The sequence below is a fragment of the Atta cephalotes genome (assembly GCF_000143395.1).
Source record: "Atta cephalotes unplaced genomic scaffold scaffold00013, whole genome shotgun sequence".
Classification (NCBI taxonomy): Eukaryota; Metazoa; Arthropoda; class Insecta; order Hymenoptera; family Formicidae; genus Atta; species Atta cephalotes.
The window spans coordinates 2,201,588-2,216,434 of NW_012130077.1; the positions used below are offsets into that span (position 1 = coordinate 2,201,588).

The 14,847-nt window shown below is 33.6% G+C and overlaps 2 protein-coding genes across 2 annotated transcripts; one reads left to right on the plus strand and one right to left on the minus strand.

The window, feature by feature from the left end:
• Positions 1–2,249: 2,249 nt before the first annotated feature.
• LOC105617679 lies at positions 2,250–5,493 on the minus strand. Its single transcript, XM_012199235.1, has 4 exons — positions 5,482–5,493; positions 4,761–4,969; positions 4,557–4,661; positions 2,250–2,358 (listed from the first exon to the last, which is right to left on the minus strand). Exons 1-4 carry the CDS (start codon positions 5,491–5,493, stop codon positions 2,250–2,252), a joined length of 435 nt encoding a protein of 144 aa, XP_012054625.1.
• Positions 5,494–11,184: 5,691 nt separating this feature from the next.
• LOC105617469 lies at positions 11,185–14,277 on the plus strand. Its single transcript, XM_012199026.1, has one exon. It carries the CDS (start codon positions 11,185–11,187, stop codon positions 14,275–14,277), a length of 3,093 nt encoding a protein of 1,030 aa, XP_012054416.1.
• Positions 14,278–14,847: the final 570 nt, after the last annotated feature.

Here is a 14,847-nt window from a genome sequence, read left to right on the forward strand (position 1 = left end):
TGCAGAAGTTAAAAATTTTTATAGTCTCATTGAAGAAAAAGATAAAGACAATCTTCTCGTTTTAACGCTGATCCTGACAAAGACTGTAAAATTAATGATGCGGTTTTCACAACCGCAACTTTTTCTTATTAAGGATTACGCTGCTAGGTGTGAAAATGTATCTTCTAAATGTAGTTAAAGTCTTCGAACTAGATATATTGTTATGTTATAATGTAGTAAGTGATAAATAATTCGATAATTTCAATGTTGATAATTAATTTTTGAAGATAATAAAGGATCTATACTGTAATCTTAACCTTTATTATCATACCAATTATTTTATTGCGATATGTTCGACGAACAGATGAATGTTCCTCAGTTTCAAAAACATCTTGTAAAGTATGTCTTGTACAACGTACGTATATGCATATTGTAAAGAGTACTACAGGAGTTAAGAATTTTTTTTACGATCGCGCGGAGGAGGACATAGGGGAGCGGATCGGCGACGATCCTTCTTATGATGGTTACGGCAACGAGGAAAAGAGCCAGGTTTGATGGTGAGGTGAAGGGGCGAAAGGGATGATGGTGAAGAGTCTATGCCGTAACAAGGGTGGCACGATTTCAAGAATGCGGAGCACGTTCTCAACCAATGCCGGCAGCCAGGCAGTAAAACAAATACGCCCTCCCTATATACGGGGTGTCCCGGTAATACCATGCGCGTGTCTATGACCCTCTCACCCCCTTATCCCAAAGGAAGAGTGCTGCGGAGTAAAGTCGACCTCGTTACCGATACGAATGGAGGTAATGTGCTGTGTAGGTAGTAAGACCCTTTCGTGGCCCCCCGCGGGAAACAGGTTCTCACAACCGAAGCTGAAATTATCTCGACAGCGGAAGTTTCCTTTACTATTCTTTCTTACACTCATATTGTCAGCCTCTCTACTAATCCCTCATTAAACCAATCGCTATGTCAAACTTATATTCGTTCTTCAAATTTCAATTCAACAAACATAACTTTTCACGATAAGACATTTTTTATTTAACACGAATTAATAGCATAAATAACTAAAAAACAAATTAATATTCATAACTAAACAAAAATGTGTAATATTATTAAAATTGAACTTTTATATTGATAGAGAAAATATATTTTCAAATTACAATAGATCTTGATAAAGAAATTTTAATAAAAAAATTTATGTCTGTGAATCGAATATTTTTGTTTGTTATAAGTTATAATATTCATCTTTTCATAATCCTATACAAAAATTAAAATATCGATAAAGAACTGATAAAAGTTGATGGCACGAAGATCGATTACTAAAAAGGTATAGCGTGCAATTATTTTGTCTCCCACGTCAGATATACATTTCCTACGACCGAACGCACAGTCGCCAGTGAAGCGAACTGCCAGCGGAGAAGAACATGAAACAGCCGATAAAGGCATACAATAGCTGGTACGAGCACGGAAACGCAAATGTCCTCTTTCAGAAGCGTCCTCTTTAGAGGACAGGGAGTGATGGACAGGTGAAAGAAGTGGCCAATGTGGGCTGGTTTCGACGTCTCATGTGACACACACGTCATCGGCCTTTGTTTTCGCGTCCTTTTGGTTCAGTACTATGGTCTTTGTCCCTAGATCCGAACTACAATTCCTTTTATCGTATTCTTCATTTGACGCTTGACGACAGTGCTCTCTTCAAAAAATATAATACAAGATTTTGCAATGGCGACTACTATTAATATGCAAACCATAAAATAATTCTGGCGATTCTGTTAATAACTCCATTTCAAAATTATAAGTTTATCAATTACAAATTAATTATTTATTTAATGCATTTATGTATTATTACTATTTATGTATTATTACTATTATTTCATTATTATAAATACACGCCCTTGTTCTTATTTAATATGTGTTTCACGTTAAAATATTGCGTTTAAATAATTTAAGTTATAATACATCACGACACGACAAAATATTTTGTAAAAAAAACTGATTTTAATTAAATTTTACAAATTTTACAAATTTACTTTATTTTAATAATAAATAATAAACAACTTATTTAATGAGTATTTATATGTATATGTTATGCTTCATATTTTCATGTGATATTCAAGATAAAGAGGAAAATTCGCGCATGACTAAATCGATTACTTTCTCGCGAATCCATTACATTAACGTAAACAAGAAATTTCCTCGTACGCTCGCAGATCTAAACATTCCACCTGCTCTACATTTCCGATGCGCGGTTGAAGATCGTGATCCCGTTTATTCAGTGGAACCTGCTCCCATTCTCGTCATTGCTTTTCTTGAGAGTTTGATCTCTGATCTCGACTAGATCGCACGTGGATGGCACCGGGCTGCTGAACTGAGGGCCTGAACTATGGACCAGTTTTCACTTGATACAGATCACAAGCTGTTTTCCCCGACAGACTGCGCTTCGTAGCCGCCCGTTCAACGAAACCTGTTCGCATAACAAGAAATCTTGTTATTCTAGCTCATCATCGCGGGCTCGTGCCCGCTTTGAAAACTGGTCCATTCGACGAGGGATGCTGCCCTCGGAACAATGACCACTGTCCACTCAAACGTAAACAAACATTGTGGCATAAAACGCACTCAGTTAGCCTTTGACTCTTATTTTCTGAGTTTTGCGGTCAGTTGGAAAGGACAAAAAACTGGTCCATCCGGAGGGAGATGCTGCCGCTCTTCTCCCTCTACTGTCACTCTTCACAATGGAGCTAATAAACGCGCAACCTCAAAGTATGCATCGAGTTGATCTTTGACTCTCACACGATGAAGTTTGACTATAATTCCCTACATATTTAAAAAAGAAACCTAAACTAGCAATAAATATAACAAACTTACAAAGAGAACAACAATTTAATATATATTCTGACAATTGTTTTCGTAAATAATATATCTGAAAGAATGCTCATTTTCATGAGCAATCAAATTGAATTAGCAGTAAAAATTTTGAATATTTATAATGCTATTTAAATATTTATCCCGTTAACATCATTTTTTTACGACATTTCTAAATATACATCATCGTACCAAGTATTTTTTATTATAAGAATACAAATTAATCTTTAACTTTCATATATTATCCTATTATTATAATTACAATTATTATTATATCAAACGTATATGAATCCTGTTTTTATTTTTACTCTTCTTAGCTTAAACTGTGTTCTGCTCCCATTTTGTATCAAATGTTTATAACATTTGACATTAATATTAATTCTCACAAAACCATATATTATATATAAATGTATATAAATATTCGCAATGTATGGGTTCGCTAAGCCGAAATGACTGCTCGGATCAGTCCTTATCCTTGTGGGAAAGTGACAGAATCGATTTTATGTATGTTCCGCCTGCCCTCTAACAAAGAACAGGAAGACAAGTAATGGGATGGATAACGTAGGAAACTAGCATTACAGTATTTGGCAAACTCTACAAATAAAATATTTTATATTCATTAAAGTTTTTTAATTATTTATATTATTCACATTTCTCTATTACTTAAATGTTATAAAAATATAGTATATTTAGATAAAGTAAAGAAGCGAAAAGAGACAATTTATCCACCGGGTCTCAATATTCGCTGTAGATGATAACTCTGTAGACGGTAACTGTCAAATCAGTTGATGAGTATCTAATTTATATCTATCGATATCTAATTTAAATCGAAGGATAAATGAAAAAATTGCAATTGTCAGACGCATATTGCAATACAATTATTATTCGTCAGAGTAATATGAAAAATGCTAGCATTCAATACTTGGAAAACCGATAAAATATTTGTTGTCATCTCGTTTCTAAGCAACCCCCTGCAACAACTTGCGCATGAGGACACGTACTGCGGCGAATAAGTGATAAGTATGCACTTCTAAAATCATTGACTGTCGAATTACCTATCGTCTTCACTTTAAAATGTACGGATCATACCAGATGTGCAACGTTTCACGGACCGCCGATCAAGAGCAAAAGATACAAAAGATCAAAGAATTAACAAATATTTTAAAGGTCTCGTTCAAAGAAAATGATTAATGAAGTTTTTCTTTGATGTTTGTGAAATAATTTGTCTTGCAATGAGTTCTAAAAGAGATTTCGTTTGATTCATTGCACAGGATACGGACAAGAATCTCACCATATGCGAAGAAATATTGGCAACATATATAAAGAAACGATTGAAGGTACGCACACAATAATTTAGCTCTTTCTACATGCCTTATTTATTTAGTTTTAACGCTTTTATTTTATATTATATGTAAATGATCGAGTGCTGTATTGTCTTCGTGCCAATTGATACATAATTACAACTAATTGGCATCATAAATATGAAGTTTCAAAGTATCTATTAATAACTATCGTAAAATCTAAATTTAAAATAAACATCGATATATCCCTTGTCATGACACTTTCTACAATGTATCCACAAATAACTCAACAAATATTATGAATTACGATAATACGAATTGTGACACTCGTCGAAATTATCGAAATGTTAAAAAAGGTACTAAAAATCAATGCGTACTTTCCTAGCGACAGTCACACTTCAAGACTCGAAATTTACCATCCTTTATACCAATCACTGTGCCAACCACCGTATGACAACGGCCAGCCCGACGGATACCAACCATTGCCATACAATCCGTAGCTACTCAATCCGCCTCGATACCTGAGAAATCGAATACATAAATCAACTGTCAGCACTAAATTGCTATTCCGAGATTTTTACATTCGCGTCGTTGACAAGATATTTATTTGTACTATTTACCACGGCAACACGGGAGCGTAAGTGCGTGTGTAGGGCAAGGAAAGCAGATCGTAGCTTCTTTTTCTTAATAATTTTTTTTCTCCTATGAATTCCTGAGCACTCGGTTGAGCTTGAAAAACAGTGGTCACTTGTGATGATACATCATTGCCGTCGGTTGTTTTTTCCGCGACGAGACTCTCAGAGACCAGAATGATAAACGACAACAAAAGCTAGAACAATTATCGATATATGGACAATACGAATATGAATCATCATAATTAACGAAAGACTCTATGAAATATTGCAAACTGGACGATCATTTCATCAATTAAAATGTATCACAATCAATAATAATAAACAACAACATAAATGATAATATAAAATGAAATAAATGTTTCAAATAAATATAGTATTTGTTTCTAGCTTGATCAAAATTTTGTTAATAAATTTTGTTATTTTGTTAATTTGTAATATATAAGCAGATTTTTTTAATTATACATAGTATTTTTTGGCATTATTACTTTTTCTAAATTTATATATATTTACATATCAAAATATATTCTCCGAAATATACCATTCTTATCTGGAAAAATGACGTACAGTACGTTTATTTATATAAAAAAACTTTGGATTGATTAAATCAAAGATGTTTTTATATATATATAAAATCTCATACACAAAATTGAGTTATCGACAAAATTCACTAATTTTACATATCAACCTCTACGAATTAAATGCTTACCAGCAGCTTCATGTTAAGAATGGTGCGCACTAACTGATAGCATTCAAGGGGTTGATACTTCTTTTATACTGGATTCCTTTTATACTGGATTTATACTGGATATACAAGTCGTTCACTAAATTTAATTGGTGAATTCTAGATCCACCGGTATGCGCGCACATACAACTAGCATCTTGACTAACAACTCTACAAAACCACTTCCATCTAAAGAATCGTTAAATGACATAACGATTGCATAAAAGAGTATCACGATTTATCTCCGAAGTCATCTTCTAATTAGAAATATACAAGATAAATGAGAAGTTAGAATATTATTTTATCACTTGCTTTTTACAATATAAAAGATATTATGAAAAATATTTGAATAAAATGCAATAAAATTATGTGATAAAATTGCATGATTTATATTATGCTAAATATAACATTGAAAAGAAGATATTATTTTCTTAGTTATCCTATAAAAGATAAAAATGTTACACTTTCACGCGACAACAAAGAATCGAACAAAAAATATTGACGACAACATTGCTATATTGCAGACGTTCACTGTCGCGAGACAATCTTTATGAGAGAAATCATTCCAAAAAAATTATATAAGTAACATAAAATTTTTATGAAAATTTAAAGAAATTTTGCTCCTAAATTTTTTCTATATCATTTTATGCAAGTAAACTATGTCCTTAGATGACCAATAATAAAGTAAATTTTTGAAAAACATGTTCATAACAATTACTTTTTAAAATAAATATTAATTTTTTGTAAATTCATAAAATTAATTACAATTTATTATGAGATTTTAGAAATAAATCAAGTATACAATTTGTTCAATTCATTATTAAAAATTAATGCAAGCAATATTTTAATAAATTTTTTGAATAAAAATGTGTCACCAAGTAATAAAATTACAATATAATGCCATGAGATATCTTTGCCTTATATTCGCTTGAATAACGTGACCGTATTAATTGATTTCGTTCAGTAACTACGTTTTCGCCACATTAATTCATAACGTAATGCGTAACAATTTATGAGTGCAATCTCGATTTCTTATTTCATATTTGAATATTTAAGATTTAAATGTCATTAAAAGAGATAAAACAATTGCATCGCTTGCATTGCTTCAATTTAAATAGCACTGCCGTTTACATTGTGTTCATTCATGAAATATTCCGAATTCATTCTAAAACCACATAATCTTAAATGTGTTCAGGATGTTATGTAATCGCGAGCCCTTCCTTAAACGCAATGTGCTTTTTTATTCTATCCCTCCCTCGCGAATCGTCGTCCTAAGAGGTTTTATCGTCGCCAAAGGAAATAGCAACTTTCTCTGACCAAGGAGCAAGTCATACACATCTACTTACGAAAGCCGTAACAAACGTCTTATAAGTTAGCGGAACAAAGTGAGCAGAATCAATTCTAACATTTTTATTTGTTGCTAAAAAGTTGCCAAAGAAAAAAATGTATTGTAATTAAAAAAACGATGTTACGCTAAAAGAAGATTAAGATAGCGTAACTGTACACATACATTTTTGTTATATATATATATAACAAAATTGTATATAACAACGTAAAAATTTGTTGTTTACGAAATAACGATAAATAATAATGAAAAAATTTCTTTCGCAGCTAGCGGTATAAGAGTGAAGTATCAATAAAAAATTTGTTGCTCGCTCAAATTTGGTACGAAGATGTTAAAATTTGTTACTCTCGAGATATGCAAGTTATGAATTTGTTACTTATAAAATAGATATAAATAATAACGAAAAACCATTCAATATGCACATTATAAAAGTAAATTATTCGAAAAAATTTGTCGCTTGTTCAAATTTTGCACTGATGTATTGTTTGAATTTGTTGCTCCCGAAATATACGTTTCGAATTTGTTGTTCGCTATAAAGTATTAAAAGATTTCTTATGATATGGCCTTTTTATATGATTTATTGTTATTATCAGATTGGGAGATTTTCATTATCACTTAGGTTCTAATCAATTTTTTAGCTATTGTCACACCTTTTGCGTGCACCTGTCGCTCTTATTTTCTGTCAGATATTTTATTTTTTTACTACTTGTAAATAGTTGCATCAATAAAGTTATTATTATTATTATTATTATTATTATTATTATTGGTATAAAAATTAACTGCTCTAGCATGATTTTAATGCTGAATTATTTTACAGTTTAACTGTATAGTTGAGAATTGTCAAAGTTGATATTATTGCGTAATTTTAAAATGCGAGGTAATTTTTATATCCTAAACGCGCTTAAGGTAACTCTACACAGTCAGTACTGTCAGTATTAATAAATACTGACAATACTGGTCAATTACTGATTATACTGGTCACAATCATATTTTATATGCCGTAATCTGTAAGACTTCGCCAGACTGATTCCATAACATTGAATTTTTTAAATCTTAATCCTTTTTTGTACGATTTTGACTTAAATTGTTTGGACAATAAACGGACTTTCTTGAAGAAATTGAAGGTTTGATAATTCAGAGAATGATTTTCAATATCAATATACTCTTAAAAAGCATATACTTTTAAAAAGTTGTTATCTTTACAATAATTCTTATTTATGATCCTGCAAAGGTTGACATATGCCTCTGTAGAATGCTTTCTGCATTCTACAACCCTTTTCACCTCATATTCTTCCTAAGCTGGATGAGTTTCCACATGTCATCGATAATTCATACATTAGTTTTACAATTAATGCCACTTATTCTTCTGCCTTTAGAGATGGCGTCCAAAGTTTTCCATTATTTATTTATAGATATATTGAACTCTCTTCCTTAATGCAAAATTCTAGGAGTCTCTGATCGTGATCATTTCTGCTCCCAAGTCCGTGAATACCGACGACAGACTTGATCAATGATAAGAGATATTTTTTTCAACCTTTGCATTTCAATTATCAAGGATTGTTGTGGTTTCCTAGAAATGGGAATTGAGACATTTAGAGTAGCTTCGAGCGACTCATAGTATTTGTCGGTATTCTCATCAATGACTGTACCAGTGAGAGAGTACATAGTACTTGCACGACGTTCAATATATTCGGCTTTGTGTTAAGCTTCATAGTAATGATTCTGTCCTGAATTATAAACCAACATGTTATATTCATGCGTGCAACATATTATATTCATGATGGAAGTAAGATGCCAACGCCGTTCGTACTTACCTCCGCGTATCCAAAGAAGTACAGAGTATTCCCTCGTATTGTTATGAAATGTCCCTACTCGCGCTTCATGTGTGTTTCATTTAGACCCAATATTGCTCTTCTTAATTCATCACGGTAATTAATTTCTGTGATTGTAGCAATCCAGATTCCAGGTACCAAAGTGATGTTCAGCCTTAAATGAAAGTGTGTAGCATTCATGATCACGTCAGTAGTATTACTTCCTTCAAAGGCCTGACATAGTCCTTATTAGAAGCTTCGATCACTTATTTCACATCATCCAGTCCGGGTACTAAAGTCGATTCCTAGTCTGATCGCTCAATCTACCATCATCCGTGTTATCCGTCTGATTTCATAGATTTTCTTGAAAAATAAATTCATAATGGGTTCCCACGTACTTCCACGGCAGTTTTTTCGAAGAGATTTAATCTCTCAAGATGAAATCTCTGAGTTAGACGGGTTATTTAAGTATCGTTATCCGATATTCGGCGTTGACGTTTTACTCGCTAATTGAATTATCTTTCAGCCAGTCTTTCTCTTTTTATATTTGAGCTTAGAACCGGCAATGACAGAATTAAATAATTATAAATAAAAACAAGAGAAAAGTCAGAAGAAAGAAATCAAAAACAATAAAGATTTAAGAAAAATACATATATACTATAATTTAATTTAAATTGTAGTACTTATATGGGTTTCAAACGTGAAGAGTAGCATACCAAAGTTTAAATTGAGATAAAAAAGCACATAATTAGTACTAATGTATACCTTATAATCAATCACATCAATATTAATTGGACACAACGATTCGAATTAATATTTATTGTAACCTTCCATAATATTCCCGTCTTTCTACTGCCACAATTAACTGTAGTCGGACGCAACATAATTGTTTTTATGGAAATGCTCGCACGAACAGGTACATTTTATATAACGTTCGCACGGATAGATACATTTTATATAACGCTGCCATATATAGATATTTAAATAAATTTCTTATCATACATTGATTGAATTTCAAAATTTTTCGTTCAGCTAAATAATCGCATTAATACAAATTAAAATTGAGTTACAAGAAGCCTTCTTCAAATTTCATATCCATTTTAAAAATATGTTATATTCACATCTCATTATTATGTCCAAAATGTAAGTCATTTCTTTTTTGTATATAGCACATTTAAAACGAGAAATATAAATTACATACATGCATTAACAAATAAATTTTTAATTCATCGAAATCAATATCGGTTCTCTATTGAGTAGTGTTCTTAATAATCCTCGCTTCTTATTTTAGATTCTAAAAACATAAGGTTGTCGACCCGAATATAAGAAAGTTTGTTACGAGAACAATAATTTTTCTTCACACTGGCAATTCTCAACGGAACAAATAAAAATATTTTTGCATTTGTTAGACAAGCTAAGTTGAGAATCTGAGATATCAACAATAAATACAAATTAATTTTACGCTTGTGCACGCACTGGTGAATCCCCTTTCACTTAGGAAACTAAAAAAATGCACAAACGCAAGCATGCACGACAAGTCTGTCATATCTTTAATAGCTGGCTTAATTATCTTAAATTTTTTTCTGCATTATAATTTCAAATAAAAAATATTCTTCATTTTTATATAAATAAATATCTGTAAGAAATTAAAAAAAATTAAGCCTTACATAAAGAAATGCTTATCTTTATAGAATTAAAAATATATCATAACAAATGATTGACTTCTCTATAAATAATCAAGATTAAAAATTCATTTCTTTTGTTGTTTTTCTCGCTATAGCTATTCCCAGAATAATTAAATTAATTTGCATCTTCAATTTTTCACTTATAAAACCTAATTATTGTTAACGATGGAAACTAACAAATTTAATGTGGATCTATCGTTTTCTTGAAAACTGTCGAATATTGCGACAGATATGTCATTTTTGTGTGCAATTAAATGACGAGAGAGAATCCAGCCAGAATCGCATGAGCGCGCATAATTTTTTTGTATTTATTTCTTTAGCAGTAATACCAACTTATTCGCGCGCGATTCCGTACCTCAATCATTCCCGCGCGCGCATTGCATCGTACTGCTTCAGTTGTCGCAAATCAATGAGTAGCCCATACAATTCAAGAGAAACTCGATATTTCTTTCCGATATTATGCAAAAATTATCCCCGCCCGTCAAGTCATTGTTTAATGACAAGCTATGCCGCCGCAATCAACCGACAGTCCTCGTGGAGTTCTGAGGCACGAAAGTAGCGCGATCCGACTGCAATTATTGCAATAATATCTACGGCCAAGTTTTAAGTCATTTATCTATATAATTGCTCATCTTCTAATAAAAACAGTATAATAGTGATTGGTGACATAAAACAAACGCTAGAATATAAACAGTGTGAATTTTTCAGATAAAATAAAGATCGATTTAAAAAAAAGCACGTATTTAATACGAAAATAAAATGTCTTAATTTGATAGTTAAAAGTGATTTAATAGATTCAATGTACAGTATGCGATTGTTTCCGAACATCAATTAGGTGTCTTCCACGATGGAATTATATGTACAAATATTAATTCTATGTTTACTGTGCGTCGCGCGCGCATTCGAAGTGGCACCGGAGAAAATCGCCGAATTCGGAGCAGGACCTTTGACGTACAGCGAAAATCTATCGAAAATTCCTATACAAGAAACCGATGGAATTGACAAACAATCTACGGAAAATCCTCGCGATAAGAGAGGTCTCGGTGTTCTGCTATCAGGTTTGGCCCAGATTTTTGGATACACGGTGACTCCAATTCAATTCGCCTCACTGCCAAATCCGAATGTCACAAAACCCGTTGCAATGTCCAATATGACCAAGATTAATGTAAAACAAAATGTTGCATCTTCTCAACCTGCGAATATTACTGTGCCAAGGCAGCAAGAAACCATCAGGTTTACTGGAGTGCTAAACTTTGGCAATAATTCAAACATTTTAGGACATCTTCAGCAATATGAACAGATCTTTCACGGACGTCAAAATAATACAATAATGATGACGACATCGCAACCCGCATCAACACTTTCTGCAAAGGTTCCGATGGATTTGGGGACAAACTTACAGTCGCAACAGCCTCTATTGGCGCCATTCTTCGTCAAGATCCCATTGCCGATTGCGCCGAATCTTCTATCAATCGATCCTGTCGAGAATCTCGAACTGCCGTATCCTTCTCCACCCGTTTCTGTCAGTGACTCAAACGAAAATACGGAAACGCCAGTTTTGGAAAAGAATTTACGGAAAGAGGAGGAGATGGTATATAGGAATCATGAAGACGCAGAACGATACACAGTGAAGGAAAAAGATATTTATGATGAGAAAGACGTGAAGAAGCCAATGAACAAATATAATCATCAATTACATATCGATGAGCTGAACAAGCAGCAAAACAACAAACCTAACGAATTGCAACGCAAACAACAAGAGCACATTAAGAATCTAAATCAGCAGGAAGAAGAAAGAAATCATGATGAAGCTGACCACTACAAGGAGGAAGAAATAAATGAGAGATACAGGAATCATAAAGAGGAAATCGCTGATCAAAATCGAGATGTTTCCAAGAATGAATCAACGGAAGAGAGAAGACCAACGCATCATGATGATGATGAGGAAGATGAAAGCTCCATGGAAAGACATAAAGAGTATGCCAGCCAGAAGAATCTCCCGAACAATTTCTCGAAGCAATCCCCAAAGGATGAGAAAGAGGAAAACGAAGACTATCACGACGATCATTCTAACAAACAATTTAATAGATATAAACAACCTGAAGATTTCGACAAGTACGTAGAAATAGGATATCAGCAATTGCCTATTGGCGATTATTTCCACGAAGGTAATCCCGAAGTGATTCGTGACAGCTACGGCGAGGTATTAGACAATAAGAAATTGAAGGATAATAGAATCGCCGATTACGTAAATATGTTCAAGCATCCATATGTTCAAACTAACATGTATGATTCGCAACGAGTTTACAACAATCCCAAAGATGTGTCGCGGGAAGAGACATCTGCCGAGGATGGTTACGACGAACATTTGATTCGGCTGCAGAAGCTTAGAGAAGAATACGCCTTGCCGGAGAATAAATACGAAGAATATGACTTAAATGATGAAAATGAAGCGGATAGAAATGATAGAGAGAATTTGAGAATCCAAAATGATACATCAAGAAGACCTAAAAAACCGGGACATTTTCGTGATAAGGAAGATGATGATGTGAGATTAGAGAACGCGGGCTCGCAGGAAGAAGCCGATTTTGGAACATACATACCTCTAGTCGTGCCTGTGCGTTATATCAATGCGAATGACAAGGTACAGCAAGCAACTACACGACGGCTGAACTATAAAGAGACAGATAAATCAACGGACAACCGGTTCAATGAAGACAATATGAGTCCTATGCAAATCTTTAAAGAGCAGACTCTGTTGACTCCGCAGATCGGTTTGCCTGAAAGACCACGACAATTACACGAAGGCGAGCACAAAAAGCTTCAGGTATGGCCACCGCCTTTCGATTATGCCTTTGACAATACGGAACCGGCGGCTACTATCGTTCCGTCAAATTTACCAAATTATTATCCTATCACACAAAATTATGCTCCAAATTATTATCAACACGTTGTAAAAGAAATCGCAGCACAAGATGCGAATGACAAGTCTTCAGAACAACCTTCCGGTTATCTCGTAGTCGTTGGTAATCCGGAAAATCCGTATGGACAGCCTTACAATTTTTATTATTTCTCCAACGAAGCTGCGAACACGCAAAGTCAAGTTTCTAATCCACATACCGAAATTCCGCGTCCACGAGACCCAGTCTACGTTGCTCATCAACAAAGTGCCAGTGAACAGATTGTCCAAGTAAAACCATTTAATATCACCAAATACAATCTGAACGAGACCACAAATAGTGACTATTACTATCAGCCTCAGGAAATTCCAGCAAATGTTCTCGACCGTTATAGATACACTTTTAAAGAACGTAGGCCACAAACTGAGGAACCATTTAATATTGACATAAAAAGTCAAATTCTTAACACGGAAAATTGGTCGAATAAGATATACAGGCCACAATTACCAAGTAATACAGCCGAGCAATCTCCTCGATCAGTCTTTACATTGCAGAATATTCCGCTTTTAAATCGGAACGCGCAAAGTAGATCATCGGAAAGGCCACGTCATTCGCGGCTGTTAAGAAAACGACGGAGTTTGCAGCCAGAAATAGAAAATCGCAAAAACAATGAAGAGGCAATAGCTCTGCAGCAGACTCTGACGAGCAAGTCATTCGATGATCCTCAGAGCGCGCATGATTTCTTCGGTTTCAGCAAAGACGATTATAACTTTGGAAGCGAAAGCAATAATGCAATGAAAGTTATTGAAGAGAATGGCAAAACTACGAAAGAATCGAATGCGTTCATTGCACCGGAACCAATCGCTTATCATCACGATGACGAAAGTATGATAAAACAGATCGATGAACCGGAAAATGACACGGAGAAAGCCAAAGTCAGAGAATACCGGAACAAAGTGGCGACCTTGAGAGTGTCAGAGCAGAGGCAATTAAAACCGAACGGACCGATCCACTACGTAGAATTTATACGCAATATTTAATTGTAATATTACGTAAAAATATTTCAAATAAATTATTAATATGCGAGCAAAACGTTCATTCGTTAATTTGCGCAACAAATAAAATCTATTTCGAAAAAAGGTCACATACACGTTTCATATAACTAGCTCTGATGCTCGCATGAAGTTCTCAAGTTGTACTCAATTTTAATTTTAATAATTCCTCTTGTATTCTGTCATTCTCTCAAGAATAATATATAATATAAAGAAGTATATAATTGACTGTAATAAATTATTAATTACATTAACAGTCTGTGTAAATCACGTGTAGAATAAAATCACGCAAATGTACGACACACGCATAATATTAATAGTTTATGCAGACTACATGTGGAGTAAAATCACACACGCACGCGCACGCGCGCACGCACACACACACACACACACACACACACACACACACACACACACACACACACACACACACACACACACACACACACACACACAACAACTAACAAACTAAATAAGTTATTTACTTTAATTAAATAAAATAAAATATATTATTACTTATTATATATACTATATCTACTATATAATTATTATATAATA